The 15,746-nt window shown below is 45.0% G+C and overlaps 1 protein-coding gene across 1 annotated transcript in view; it reads left to right on the top strand.

Annotated features, from left to right (window-relative positions):
- Positions 1-15,746, top strand: part of MPP3 (membrane palmitoylated protein 3) — a 26,899-nt gene extending 11,153 nt beyond the window's left edge. The window contains exons 11-19 of the mRNA XM_003786292.2: positions 2,024-2,088; positions 3,319-3,339; positions 3,888-3,929; positions 5,433-5,597; positions 5,701-5,781; positions 7,152-7,245; positions 7,448-7,556; positions 8,954-9,076; positions 14,658-15,746. Of these exons, the coding sequence (XP_003786340.2) occupies positions 2,024-2,088; positions 3,319-3,339; positions 3,888-3,929; positions 5,433-5,597; positions 5,701-5,781; positions 7,152-7,245; positions 7,448-7,556; positions 8,954-9,076; positions 14,658-14,834 (877 nt within the window). The 3' untranslated portion in view covers positions 14,835-15,746. The remainder of the gene's footprint in view (positions 1-2,023; positions 2,089-3,318; positions 3,340-3,887; positions 3,930-5,432; positions 5,598-5,700; positions 5,782-7,151; positions 7,246-7,447; positions 7,557-8,953; positions 9,077-14,657) is intronic.

Raw genomic sequence — 15,746 nt, forward strand, 5'->3', positions numbered from 1 at the left:
CTTTTTTTTTTTTTTTTTTTTTTTTAGAGAGGGGCATCTCACTCTTGCTCAGACTGGTCTCAAACTTCTGAGCTCAAACAATCCTCCTGCCTTGGCCTCCCAGAGTGCTAGGATGACAGGCTTTAGCCACTGTGCCCAGTCTCGATTCTTTCCTGTGCTTTTTATGTGAGTGTTATATATAGAATCTTGGATCTTGCTTTTTTTGTTTTGTTTTTTGAGACAGAGTATCTCTCTCTCACCTCTGGGTAGAGTGCTGTGGCATCATACATAGCTCACAGCAAAAATTTTCTTTTGTTTTAAAATTTAATAATGTGATGTTAGCATTTTCCATATTATTGTATGTTCTGTGCAGAGTGATTTTAATGGCTATATAATATTCATCAGGAGATAACACCTTTCATCCCTAGGCTGCAAGTATTTAGTATGACTTGGGCAGGCCTTGTGCCCAGAGTTTTGCAGGCCACTATCTACCTATGGTTTCTGCCCTAGAGAAGCATATAGTTTTCCCCACTCAAGTCAGACATTCCTCAGTTTTTATAAATGTGAGGGGTGTAGGGAGGAGTATGTGGTGCTGTGAGTTCATATTAGAAGGTTATGACCTCATTTGGGCATGCAAGGAGGGCTTCTCAGAGGAAGAGTCAGACCTAACTGACTTCGTTACTTTCCTGTGGGTGTACTTTTAGGTCATCTCCAATTTTTGACTGTTATAAGGCTGCAGTAGCTGCACAGATGGTTTTTGATGTTTTATTTATTTTTAATTTTTTGTTTTTGAGACAGAATCTCATTTTGTCACCCTCGGTAGAGTGCCGTGGCGTCACAGCTCACAGCAACCTCAGACTCTTGGGCTCAAGCGATTCTCTTGCTTCAGTCTCCCAAGTAGCTCAGACTACAGGCACCTGTTACAACGCCTGGCTATTTTTAGAGATGGGGGTCTTGCTCTTGCTCAACGTGGTCTTGAACTCGTGAGCTCAAGCAATCCTACTGTATCAGCTTCCCAGAGTGCTAAGATTATAGGTGTGACCCACTGTGCCCAGCCTTGGTTTTGATATTTTAAATGATTTTCTTAGCATAGATTTCTAAGAAGGTAAACCCTGGCTCAGAGGGCATGGCTGTTATGATGGCATCACTTCCGTGTTGTAGCTCTCTTCCCATCTTGTGGTGTGTGAAATGCAATGATGACAGAACCTCAGGGTCCACCCATTGCCGTGGTCCCCAGCTCAGGGCAGTCAGCATCACCTGGGAACTTGTTAGAAATGCACTTTCTTGGCCCCCACCCCAGACGTGCTGAATCAGAAACTTCAGGGCAGATCCTGAGATCTGTGTTCTAATAGATGGGCCAGGTGCTTCTGAGATGCTGAAGTCTTACTCCATTTCCTCGGGGGAGCCTCAGACCCATCTGCATTTCTGGCTTCACAGGTCTTGGCTACATCTCACCAGAAATGTGGGGGAGGACTCTTTAGCTGCATTTAAATGTGGAAATCTAGACCCCTTGCAGGAGCCCTGGGCATTTCCTCAACTTAGAGATGAGGCCTTGGCTGTGCTTCTCTGCTAATAACCATGGATAATGTTCTGGGGCTAGGCTCTCCCTTGCAGGGTTAAATTAGGGTCATTTTTGTCCCGGATCTCTACTGTGAGTCACTCTGCTATCTCCCAGCTTCCTTCGTGATGGGGAAGTTGGGGGAGAATAGAGAAGAGGCCTCCTTTCTTGGGAATGAGCCACAAGATAGTTAACAACCAGCTGATGACTGTGGACACTGGGTTGAATCCCTGTGTGTGGCCACCTTGGGCTGAGCTAGATTTCCTAGGTGAGAGACTTGGTTTCTTCCTCTGTGGGGATCAGTGAGCCCCTGTGATAGTGTACGGTTTCAAATTACAACTCCCTGTAAAGCAGGTGGCCCTAGGAGTGCTTAGCTGTGCCCACCTGTGGGATCCAGGCCTCTGTTCCTGAGTTTTCCGAAAGGCTCCTTTCAGCTGGTTCTCAGGCCCAGCTGATGGGCCCACCCTTTTCCTTGTATCCCCACAGACGATTAAACTACCGGAGAGCCACAGGCAGCCTGCCGAGCCCCCAGAGCCTCAGGAGGCCCCCATGTGAGTAGATTGGGAAAAACAGTACTCTAGGGAGGGGCTGGGCTGGAGGGGCCTCTGGGATCCTGTCTGAGCTTGCAGACCTCCAAAGGGTCTGGGGGGAAGAGGGAGAAGAAGGCAGGGTGGGCTAGGGGCAGCTATTCCCTGGAGAGGACCTTACATATTTGGGACCCAGAGATGACACTAGGGAGTATGTTAACACCTCTCCCCAAATGGTGTGTAACCTGTGTATGTGTTTTGGAAAGGGTCCACAGTGCTCATTAGAGTCCCAGGGGCTCTCCAACCTTGAAAACTGAGGAAACACTGATATCGGAAGGGATCAGAGGAGCCCTTGAGTGACCCCATGCCTCCGTGTTAGGGATGCCAGATTTGGCAAATACAAATGAAGGATGCCCAGTTAAATTTGAATTTCAGTTGGATGATGAATTGTGTTTTAGCATAAACATGTCCTGTGCAGTATTTGGGACAGAGCTTATGCTAAGAAATTATGAGTTATTTATCTGAAATTTAAGTTTAATTGAGAGTCTTTTATTTTATCTGGCAACCCTATTCTGCGTAGCAACCCTTTTAGAAAACTCATCCGCTGGCCTTCCTGCCTTTTAACCATCGCAACAACCCCATGAAGTAGGCAGAGTGGGGCATCCCCTTTTCCAAGATGGAAAAATGGAGATTCACAAGGTTAAGTGAGAGGAGCTGGGCTTGGATTTCAGAAGGGCTGTGACCCATACAGAGAGGAAGCTTTTGTGGGGGCAGATCAAGGAGGGGGTTGGGGGGGCCTGAGCAGGCTCCCAGTGACCAGGGCACAGCTGGCATGAAGCTCTGCTCCCCCTGCTCCATCCTCTGCATCCGCATTTTCCTGAACAGTTTCCAAAGCCAGACAAGAAAGAGCAGGTCCGATTCCCTCTGCAAGGTCCTGGAGTGAGCTGCCAAGGGCCACTTTTCCAGACTTGCTGTCAGGTTGCAAGGGTGGCTGAGTGTGCTGGCCTTGAGGCTGCTTACGCCAGTGATAAGCTGGCTTTCTCTGGGCTGCTAATGAGACACACACAAGAAGACTAATTAGAGCAGGTCTTGGGGTTTAATAACAAACTAACTCGGATCACAGGTTTGTTGGAGGAGAGAGAGAGGCCAGATGGTGGGCTCCGCAGGAGCCCAGGGCTGTGGCTGCCTATCAGCCGCAAGGCCTCTGCTCCCCTCCACTAACGCTGTTCCATCTGTCTTTTGTGCAAACCGCAGATGATCAGCCTTGTGACAAAGGTAGGCCTGGCATTTGTCCTCTGTGCATACAGGCATGGTCTCTTTTCTGTGGAATGTCTAGGGCTGGAGGGGCTCTCCTCCCGCCATGCCTGTGCCTCTCCGGCACTCTATACACCTCTCCCTACCCAGCCAGCTTGACCGGCCTATTCCACGAGGTGGGCAAAGCTGGTAGGAACAGGGTTCAAGGCCTGGGAGCCCTTCCCTGGCCACCTGGCATGCAAGACCCAACCTTCCCTGTGCCTGGGCTGGGTAGGAGATAGGAGTCGGAAGGGTGGAGCAGGGAGGACTGCATCCTCCTTCCTCATTCACACTGATCTTAACTCAGGGCCTGGGAAAGCCTGATGGGGTCCTAAGCACAGAGAACTGAATGAAGCAAAAGAAGAGCTGGTTTTCCTGGGCAGCTAGGACATGGCATTTCCTCTGAGCTCCCCTGAGACACCATCCCGGAGGGCTCTTCCTGCCTGGCCATCAGGTGCCAGCCAGGCCCCTCTGGGCTGGCTGTGGTCCAGTGGAACTTATTGACTTCCCTCCCTCTGTTTGGTTCCCAGAGACCTGTGACTGTGAGGGGTACCTCAAAGGGCACTATGTGGGTAAGTACCAGGCTTCTCTTCCCTGACACCCCTGTCCCCTTGCACAGCCTGCCCCAGCTTGGCCTCCAGAACCCTTGAGAGCAGCTGAGCCTGTGGGACCCACATCTCCCCTTAGTGTCTATCAGCCAGAGGAGGGGCTGAGCCTCTGGGCTTTGGGCCCCCAGCCAACCACTGGGCACAGAGAGGGACACAGACCCCTCCATTATTACCAATTTTACCATCATCAGCATCCTAATTGGAGTTTATTCAGTGTTAACACTACCACCACACAGCCAGGTACTCCAAAGTACCTTTACTTTTTTTATTTTGGTCAGTTTTTTCAAAGGCCTTAGAGATAGGCAAAGAGCTTTTTAACTTTTGTTTTGAAGTAATTTCAAACTTACTGAAAAGTTGTAAGAATTGTACCAAGAACTCCCCCATACGCAACACCCAGATTCAATTGTTCATACTTTGCCAAGTTTTCTTCGTCACTGGCTTTTCTACAAAGCAGCATTTTCCTCCTGAGTCACAGGAGCGTGAGTTTGTAGACATCATATCCCTTTACCCCCAAATCCCTCAGCATGTGTTTCTCAAAGCCAAGGACATTCTCAGGGCAATTATAAAATTCTGGGAATTTAACATGTGTACAATTCTATTATCTTGTATACTGTCATTAAAATTTCATCCTTTGTGCCAATAATATCCTTTAGAGCATCTGCTCCTGGTCCAGGATTTGATCTCAGACTACAACATACTCAGCTCTGCTGCTGTAGTGCAAGCACAGCCAAAGATAACATACAGAGGAATAGACATGACTGTATTCCAATAAAACTTTATTCACAAATTGAGACAGTGGCCCAGATTTGGCCTATTGACCTCTGCTTATTGATCTTTGCCACAGGTACCAGGTTCTTGTCTAAGAATTACCCCTATACCAGGGGTAATATAAAAAACAAAACAAAATACTACCTAACATTGGGTTGGTCAGAGCAGGACATAGAAAGTAAAGAACAATTGGAATCACACTCTGAAATAGAATCATTTGCCATACTTGTCAGAAATGAACTGGAAAGATGAGGGCGTGTTCCCTCTAGCGCTGTGAGGGCGCTGTGGCTCTTGCACCCTGGGTTGTGTTGCCTCCAGCCCAGGGGCTTTTCCCTCTAGCGCCCTGAGGGGGTGTTGTCTCTGCGCCCTGGGGGCGGTTTCCCTGAAGCCCCCCGGGTGCGAGTTGACTCTGCGCCCTTGGGGCGTTTTCTGTGGGGCTCCCTGGGGGCGTTTTCCCTCGGGCGAGTGGAGGGAGGAGGATTGGAGGGATCAACAGTGATCTTGAATCCTAGTTTGTGGATGCCAGGGGTCACCCTGTCATTGCGTTACTGTGCCTCCTGACCAACCTTCCTGTATCAGGAGTAGGTTGGGAGGAGTCAGGAGGACTCAGTACTACCTCCAAGTCTGGAGAAAGTACTTACTTTTTCCTGTGAGATCCTGGGACAAATGCCACAGGGTCCCTCTTCTCCCTCTTCTAAGCTGGTCTTCGGAGGAGTTTCCGGCTGGGCTGCAGGGAGAGGCCAGGAGGCTCACAGGAAGGGAAAGTGTCCTCGGTAGCTGAGCCTCCAGAGCTGCTGACCTACGAAGAGGTGACCAGGTACCAATACCAGCCTGGAGAGCGGCCTCGCCTGGTGGTTCTGATCGGTAGGTGATGTCTTGGGTTTCCTGAGAGGGGGCTTGTTTCCTCCCCAGGGGTTGGGGAGGGAGCTCAGCAGGGAACCTGGACAGCCTTCCCTTTGTTTCCCAGGGTCTCTGGGAGCCGGACTGCATGAGCTGAAGCAAAAGGTGGTGGCTGAGAACCCACAGCACTTTGGTGTTGCTGTTCCACGTAAGAGGGTCCATGTGGGGTGTAGGTTTGTGTGGACAAACATGAATATTTCATGGGCACTTAAACTCTCTAGATCTATCTTCATCCCTTTTTTTGGGTCTGAGGGACTGCTAGGCACTGTTTGCTCTAGGCAAGTTGTGGGATGGAGGCATGATGGGAAGAAACCCATTCTCAGTGGTCTATTAGAACCCTATGAGACGGAAGCTGGAGGACCAGCTGTCTGTTTCTGCCTGAGTTAGGAGGTGAGTCCAGAGCACACTGCAGGCAAAGTGAAAGACTCAGCCTGACCCTGGCCCCCTATCCCACTGTGATAGAGGATATTCCAACTCCCTCCTCATACTGACCCTGACTCCTGTGACCTCTGCCCTCTGCTCAAGTAAGTGAGCTGGTCAGAGAAGCTGGAGTGTCCAGTGGGTGGTGTTGCTAATGCCCTCCCTGTGGCTGCCTTCTAGACTGGCAGGGTGCCTGGGCACATCCCTGGGTGATCCACCCCTGATGATTCTTGAGGTTTCCTGTTGCTAGAGGGAGCTGGGATGCCAAGCTCCAGTGGGTGGAGGGATTCTGGTTCTGAATGTGGTTATGAGGAGGAGGAGGAAGAAGAGAGTCAGGCACTCTTCCTTATGTGCAGTAACTTGGTCAGCCCACCCAGTCCCCTTGGGAAGGAGGATTATTACCCTCCTGAAAAACAGAGGAAGGGACTGAGGCTCCCATGTGTTCTTTTTCTGTGGAAGACCAGATTTTCCCCAGAAGCATGCATCTCAGTTCTATTATGGAAATCACTATATGTTTTTAAATTTTTATTTGGGAGTCGCCTTGTTGAAACATAACTAATCCATAAAAGGACTGTCTGTCTTCATATTTCCTTTTCTCTCCATATGAGAAATAATTGAATAAAGAAATAAGAGCATATATCAGGATCAAATGCATTTGTGGTTCCTTTGCTTTCATAAAAGAAAAACAATGAAGAAATAAAAGCTAGGACAGGGGGTCTCGCCAGTGATTATTTCAAAGCCACAACATCTGTGAGACAGTGTAGCAGAGTGGTTAAGGGTATATGCTTGGCATGTGACAGAGAGACTGATGTTGGCTTTGCCACCTACTGGGTGTGAATAATTGGGGATGATGCCTAATCCCTCTGCACCTCAATTTTCTTGGCATTAAAACATGAGGCCTCCTTTTTCCTATATCAGAGAGTTATGAGAATCAGTAATGTATCTGGAAAAGCAGAGAGCCCGCTGAATGGAAGTGGTTGCTTTATACACACAAATCAGCAATGACCTACTGAATGAGGGCACAGGCTTGTACCTGTCCCCCTCTCACTATGATGTGACATCTCTTTGCCCAGCTTTCCTTCTTTTTTTCTTTAAAAGACACCACCAGGCCCAGAAAGAGCCATGAGAAGGACGGAGTGGAATATCACTTTGTTTCTAAGCAAGCATTTGAGGCCGACATACATCAGAACAAGTATGTTGCTTGATGGGCCAGTTGGCCCTTGGGGCAGCGGTGGGACTTTGTATCTGCCCCACACTCCACTGGACCTCCTAGTGAGGGGGCTTCCAGAAAGGATGGGGAAGTAGGAGAAAAGTGTGTTGTGAGGTCTCCTTTTCTTTGCTAATTCAGGAAAACTCAGGAACTAAAGGTCTTTTCTCCTTTGGTGGCATTTCAGGTTCCTAGAACATGGCGAATATAAGGAGAATCTGTATGGGACCAGCCTGGATGCCATTCAGGCTGTTCTGGCCAAAAACAAAGTTTGTGTGGTGGACGTGGAACCGGAAGTGAGTTTCTGGACCGGTTGGGCAATTCCAGTTAATGAAATTTTTAACCTAGAAGGTTGTACATCTTATGGAACACTTGACCTTAGACTAAGGAATTGTTAGTCTAGCGTGCTGGACCTTAAATTTCCTTGGATCCCCTTTAAGAATCTAATGAAACCTTTGTATCCCAAAGTGTGCCCCTCTGTCCACAAATACCACATGAATTGTGGGGAACTTGTGGATCTTCTGGTGGTCCACAGACCCTACTGGTAGCCCCTGAATGGAGCGAGTCACCCAATAGGCGGAGGCACTGATTGGCCATTATGACATAGCTGAGAATTAGATGTAAATACCCAGGGGTTGAGCTTGTGGCACTAGGCCACTCCTGTCCCCCAACCATAGCAGGCAGAATCAGTGACTTAGGGGGCCAATGAGGGAGGCAGGCAGTCGAACAGCTTGAAAGGGAAAAAGAGGGAGGAAGACATGACCCTGAAAAGTGCTTCAAAAACATTTCCAGTTCTGCACACACAGCATGCTGCAGGCTCTGCAGGGGCTCAACAGTCCTTTTAACCTTGTCTTTCAGAAAAACTTCCAAGCTTTGAACTCAATCTGGGCTTTTTTTTTTCTTCTATAGAAACAGATCTCTGATTTTCTGATATAAACCATGGGTTTTATTTTATAAAAGTTTGCTTGAAACATTTTCCCCAAATCACATTATACCTACAAAGGAAAACTCCCACTGATTTGGACTTATGGAGAGTTAGTAGTCAAAATTGAAAGTCTAAATTTAAAAAATTTTTTGAAAAGTGATTTTATAGATTTGGGGGCAAAGTTCAGATAGGGCATATATAGCATTTTAATAACACTACAAATAGAGGCAGTTGCAGTATAGGTAAAATGCACTGATTAACATGATTTGCACATCTAACCCTCTGGTTTATTTCAGGTAACCTCTTAGGAGATCTCGTTTGCTTTGCAAACCTTTTCTTCTTTGACTATCTGGAGGAGGGCAAGGTGGTAGCATAAATTGTGCATTAGCGTAGTCCAAATTGATGAAGTTTAACTAGATAGATACACATCCTTGTCCTCCATCAGGAGTGTCAGGAGCCAGCGGGGGAGAAGGACTACAAAGGTTAATTAGAGCTGGAGGGGTCAGAACTAAGAGAGACAGTAACTCTGAGTTGATGCTTTTTCCTAGCCTTTTTCCCTCCAGGGCCCGGCTGAGTTCAGTGTCAAAGTGAAGGATAAGAAAACAGGCAGTTGATCTACCCAGTTGAAGTCTATTGTCGTGGGACCAGTGTAACTGGAACCTTTGCCGTTGAGGTTATGGGATTGAAGCACACAAGTATTGAGCTCTGAAAAGTATCTTTCACAATAAGATATTTCAAAAGTATATGATCCCAAACTTTCTTTCTCAGGCACTGAAACAACTGAGGACCTCAGAGTTCAAACCCTATATTGTATTTGTAAAACCTGCCATCCAGGAAAAAAGAAAGACGCCACCTATGTCCCCAGCTTGTGAGGACACAGCAGCCCCACTTGTAAGTTTAAAGTTGGTCATTTCTTTTCTGAAGGCCTACAGAAGGCTGTTAAAGCATAAGGGTGCTTGAAGCTGAAGAGGGACAGGACAGATCTCTGTACAAGGCCATTTTTGCATTTTGCCTATTGGCAAAACTTAGAGGAGATGGTCATATGGCCAGAAGGCTCACAGTGGAATATCCAGAAGTGCCTCCCAAACCAGGCAGGGGTGACTTTGGCTGGGCTTAATACCTGCCATTCTCTAGTGTAAGCACCCTTCCCTCAAATATGACATCTGTCAGGGACCTGTTCTGAGTGTGACAAACTATATTCATCTCTTAAACTCCTAAGCCAAAGCCCAGTATTTTCAAATTGCAATGCCAACTAACCAGGTCATTATGATTGCTTTCAAACTAGTTTGAATCATCAGAGAATTAATCGATTTCTAAAACTAGTGGATGAGATCATCCAATGTGCTCCTAAATGAACTTCTGGTTCACTGTCACAGATTCTTTGTTCCACCCAGTGTGTGTCAGGACCCTCACCCTGAACCTAAATATTTGACCGAGTTCTTCCAGTAGACATGGGCTGGGTGACTTATTTTTTCTGGTTCTCAGCAAGGTTGGTTAGGGGAATGAAAGGAGAGTTGTGGTTAGGGGGAGGGCTCTAAAGGAAACCAGTTCCAGAGTAGACTTTGCTTGCTGTCTAGTACAGCTGGTTTCATCTGAAAAGAAGCCCTCTTAGCTCCTTTCCCTTGGTCAAGAAGCTCCCTCCAAGTAAAAATTTTGATGCAATCCTAGTTGATATTAATTTTCTATTTTGATTGTCCACATCAATATATTATTTAGAATGATGTGCCTAGAAGGGACATTAGAAATGTTTTCCTTTAGGAACTCTAAGGAGATCATCGGCTTAGTCTAGAATCACTTAGAAACATACAATATGTTCATCATGGTGGTGATCATACCAATAATGAAAAAATGAACAACAGCCTAAATGTTCAGTAGCAGGGCTCAGTTTAATATACTCCATTACATGACACTCGCAGGAGGGAATGGAATATTACTGTAGCAAACTAAAATCCTGTGTTTGAGGAATATTTGATGACACAGCCAAATATAATAAAATGTTAAATGGAAATAAATCAGAAAATTAAAAATTAGTTTAATTTTATGTCACACACACAAAAAGTACATTAAAATGCTAAAGGTAGTTCTCCCTGAATAGTGGGCTCATGACTAATTTTTTTTCCTTTTCTGTGTTTTACTATATTATTTTTGTTTTGTTTTGTTTTTAGAGAGGAGAGTAAATAGCTTTATTGAGAGAAAATTCACATGTGGTACAGTTCATCTGTTTCAAGTGTACAATTCACTGATCCTTTCATAGAGCTGTTGTCATTACCATGGTCAATTAAATTAATTATTATTATTATTATTTTGAGACAGAGTCTCACTATGTTGCCCTTGGTAGAGTGACGTGGCATCACAGCTCACAGCAACCTCAAACTCTTGGGCTTAAGTGTTTCTCTTGCCTCAGCCTCCCAAGTAGCTGAGATTACAGGCACTGCCACAACGCCTGGCTATTTTTTTGTTGCAGTTGTTTAGCTGGCCCAGGCCGGGTTCTAACCCATCACTCTCAATGTATGTGGCTGGAGCCATAACCGCTGTGGGACGAGTGCAGAGCCAGCCACAGTCAATTTAAGAGCATTTTCACCATCCCCAAAAGAAACCTGAGCCCACTAGAATGTCCCATTCTGTTTGCCTTTAACCCCTTCTTAGCCGCAGGCAACGGCTAATCTCCTTCCTGTCATTATAGATTTGTTTATCCTAAACATTACATATAAATGGAATCATACAGTATGTCACCGCTACATCTGGCTTCTTTCAATGAATATAATGTTTTTATAGTTCATTCATCGTATATCACTTCTTCATTCTTTTTTATGGCTAAATAATATTCCAAACATCATATCTTGTTTATCCATTCATCACCTAATGGACATTTAGGTTATTTCTACTTTTTAAGCTATTATGAATAATGTTATGAATATTCATGTACAAGTTTGAATGTATACATGTTTTCATTTCTCTCGGGTGTATTCCTAGGTATGGAATTGAGGGATTATATGGTAACTCTCTGCTTAACAACTGGAAGAGCTGCCGATCTCTCTTCCATGGCAACTGCACCATTTTACATTCCAGCACTGTTCATGATTCTAATGTCTCCACATCCTCACGAACACTTGTTATTGTCTTTTTGATTATAGCCCCACTACTGGGCCTGGTGTCTCATTGTTGTTTAAATTTGCATGTTTCTAATGATCGATGTTAAGTCTCTTTTCATGTGTTTGTTGGCCAAAAAAAAAAAAAAGGATTTGTTTCTGAACTTTGAATTCTATTCCGTTAACCTTTATGTCTCTCTTTATGCCAATACCACACTGTCTTAATTACTAGCAGCTTTTGTAGTAAGTTTTGAAATCAGGAAGTGTGAGACTTCTAATTTCGTTCTTCTTTTTCAAGATTCATTTGGCTATTCTAGGTTCTTTGTGCAGCCATATGAATTTTAGGATCATATTGGTCCAATTGTTTTGCTATATTTTGGGGGGATTTGTCTTGTTTTACAAATATTTTAGGATTGAAAGAATTTAATAACTGGGGGGAAGCCTTTTTTAAAAAGTGTCAGGAAGACATAAAGGAAATAAGAGGCAGCTTCCTAGGACACAAAGAAAATTCTGCCTAATTGTCAAGCCCATAGAAGTGCCAGCTTTCTGGGATTCAAAAGCCTTCTTAGCCCAGGGTTGTCCAAGAGAAGCAGAACTTCAGTCTGTTACCAGTGTCCTCCCAGCCTGACCAGTTTTGTTATCTATTCCATCTCCTTTGTTACCCACCCAAATGCTGCTCTTCAAGCAGGTGGGCCGATGATGACCCGCAGCCAGCCAATGGGCTTCACCCATTGGGTTTCACTGCCAGTTCACCTGCCAGTTGTAAAATCCCATCTTGCTCCTCTAGTGTCTCCAGACCCTGCAGTCATGGTTCTTTTTTTCCCTTTACATCAAAAGCTATAAACCACAGTCATTTTCAACATGAGCAGGCAGCAAGGTCACAGGGAGGCTGTTCAGCTACAGAGTCCCTGGCTCTACTCCCAGAGATCCTGATGTAGGAGATTTGGAGTGGGGCTCAGTCATCTCCATTTTTAACACACATCTTTTCATGCGATTTCAAATATGTAGGCAGACCCCAGACTCCAATTTTGGAGAAATTTCTCACAATGACCTGAGTTTTGTGTGATGCTGAGTATTTGTTCATTATCTGGCACCTGAAGTTCAGTAGGGGAACCTATTACATAAAACACCTTGTAGTCACAGTCTCTGTCTTTCCTGCCTGCAAGTTAATAGAGCTTCTGCCTTCTGATCCAGCAAGCTAATCTAACAGGGGGGCAGCACATGAGAGATCTTTCCTATGGGATCTTCAGGACTGTGAGTTTCTTGCTGAAGTCACAAGTGGGCGAGTTCCACCTTTACAGGCCAGGAAAATGGTTCAGGGCATTTATGGGTGCAAAGCAAATGTCACATCACATTATTTTACTCCATTAGAGATTTATTTGAGTTCTTTCCACACACCAATATTTATTAGGAACATCGCGGTATTTAGTGGCAAAAATTTACCTTTTATACTTTCTTAAATAGCTAAATGCTTCCAGGATGGAGCAGGAGGAGGAGAAACTCTGGAAGCAGCAGACAGGCCCGAACATCCTGTGTGTGTGTGTAAGGGCTGTGGAAGGTGGGATTGACGATCTACTCTGGGACACTGCAGACTGATTCTGAGTATAAGAGTAGCCCTACTAGAATATTCTATATAGGATATAGAATTTGGAAGCATCTCCCAATTTAACCCAGTTATTTCCATCCTCGGAGAAAGAAGAGAAGAATTTATCTCAGACTTCTCTTAAGTTTCCACTGTCTTTGTAGTAGCAAGCAAAAACTGTTTGCTGGACCTTTAGAACTCATCTCTTGACATTGTAGGTGTTCTGACTAGGGCAGGAATTGAGTTCGGTGACAGAAGAGCTGGGAATATTTTGGAATGTGAGTCTCTTTGGGACAGGATAGAACTTAGCCTTTTCCCTCATGGCAGCATGAAGACACTGAGTCCCTAAAAGCAGAGGAGGGAAGGCAAAGGGAGCTCGAAAGGGACAGGAAGGGAAGTGGGTGAATGCCAGAGACAAATTTCATTGTGTCATTTTACTTAGAGTGGATCCGCCTCTTTCATTTCTTCCAAAACCCAAGCTAATTGTCAGTCAGCTACTCACTGAAATTCTACTTATTAGAGGTTCTTTTGAATGAAGAACCCAATAGTGCTCACGTTGGGTAAGATGGGGTTGTTTTCTATACTTTAATGTTAGATATCAGAAAGGAAATCTGATTAAAGAAACCAGGTGGTCTAAGGAAACAGGGGATTTGATTAGAATTGTCCCAGGACTTTCTTAAATAACTTTAATTTGTCTACTGTGCTAATGTTTGGTCCTGTGAGTTCTACATGATGAATTCAGGAGTCTTCAGAAGAGCATTAGAGTTCTTCTCCTTCTCCTTACCCCCATTGATTCCAGAAATGCTAACTTTGCTTTTATGTAGTTAATATTATATATATATACACACACACACACACATATATATATATACACACACATACACACACATACATACAGAGTCTCATTACGTTGCCCTTGGTAGAGTGCCGTGGTGTCACAGCTCACAGCAACTTCAAACTCTTGGGCTTAAGCAATTCTCTTGCCTCAGCCTCCCAAATAGCTGGGACTATAGGTGACCACCACAATGCCCAGCTATTTTGTTTTTGTTGTCATTGTTGGTTAGCTGGCCCAGGCTGGGTTCGAACCCACCAGCCTCATGCATGTGGCCAACACCCTAACCACGGAGCTATGGGTGCCAAGCCTGTATGTCCTTCTTATAATTATTTAACCTGTATACCAAATTGCCATGTAACATAATAACACTTCTTTGGAAATACTTGAGGGGCAGGCAATGTGATATTGACATATAAACATAGATATGGAATCAGCATCCCCTAAAGCCCTTCTTATCACAGATTTCAGTTCATAGGTCCTCAGGAGGTGTTTTTTGAGACAGAGTCTCACTGTGTCACCCTCAGTAGGGTGCTGTGGCATCACAGCTCACAGCAACCTCCAACTTTTGGGCTTAAGCGATTCTCTTGCTTCAGCCTCCCAAGTAGCTGGGACTACGATGCCCGCCACAATGCCTGGCTATTCTTGTTGTTGTTGTTGTAGTTGTCATTGTTGTTTGGCAGGCCTGGGTCCACGTATGTGTCTGGGGCCTTAGCTGCTGAACTACAGGCTCCCCTCAGCAGGTATTTTGTGAGTGAGTGCATGAGCAGTGATTACTGCTTTTAACTTTCTTTAACATTTGATGTGATGTCTCTACTTGCTGTTCTCGTGTACCCAATTGGTTAATAGTGGGGCGTAGGCATCCATTCATCACTTAAAAATTTAAAGTTGGAACATTTCTCAAGACAAAGGCTGTAGTTTCTTACAGGAGAACAGCCCAGTTGCTCCATGCTGCCTCTTTCCTTTCAGGACGAGGAGCAGCAAGAGATGGCCATGTCTGCTGCCTTCATAGACCAGCATTATGGGCACCTGGTGGACGCCGTGCTGGTGAAAGAGGATCTCCAGGGCGCTTACAGCCAGCTCAAAGTGGTCTTAGAGAAGCTGAGCAAGGACACTTACTGGGTACCTATTAGTTGGGTCAGGTAACTTTATCCCAGAACAGCCAGGCTGAACTGGACTTTGATGACCATATAGTCCAGCCTCTTTCATTTCACCATTGAGGAATCTCAAGTGCAGAGAGGGGCAGAATTTTCCACAAATTCCATCACTAAGAAGAATATAAGCGAGAAGTCTTGTTCATTGTTGGTTTTGTCTGTTGTTTTTCACTGCCCTTCTTGGGATCTTGAGTCGAAAGGGGCATATCAAAAAACAACAACACATTTCATTCATTAAAGTATCACAGGAAAGTTGACCCTGATTTTTTGTACCAAAGTTAAGTAGCCACTGTCTTTTGGGGGTGGTGGTGGTTAATTTATACAGTACTGATTTGTAGAGATGTTTAAGCTTTATAAACATAGCAACTCTTCATCTATGTAATTTTTTTGGAAGCTGTTGTTTTACCCAAGAAGATTTTCCATGCAGCTGAAGTTTTCCTGTTTTCAAGCACCAAAATGTTGATTTTTAACTCTTTTTTTTTTTTTGATAGTGAGTGCTTGCCTGATAATAAAAAACTTGGCTCTCTGCTTTTTTCAAATAGTGAGCCCATGTGACCTTTTTCTGGAAGACTGAGGCACACTTCACCATGAACATGAATTACTGTGCTATTCTATAATACAGTGGTGCCTTCAGGGACTCCTGAGGAGTGTAAGGCTGCTTTTTCCCTTTCTAAATACCCTCAGATTCCTAAAACTGAGCCCTTGCTTTGTTTTAATCTGTTCTGTGTCATCAGTTGTCTTTCGTGTTACTGACAATTACCTTGGTTCTAGCCTGTCCCTACTTTCAGATTATCGGGGCTCTCATTGTGCTGGATCATGGGAAACCAGATGACTCCCCCTATGTCTAAGCCATGGTAAAGCATTTCTGACAAAATAAAAGTATATAGACTCAGAGTGTGGGCCT

This window comes from Otolemur garnettii, unplaced genomic scaffold (assembly GCF_000181295.1).
Source record: "Otolemur garnettii isolate 467f Iridium unplaced genomic scaffold, OtoGar3 scaffold00018, whole genome shotgun sequence".
NCBI classification, from domain to species: Eukaryota; Metazoa; Chordata; class Mammalia; order Primates; family Galagidae; genus Otolemur; species Otolemur garnettii.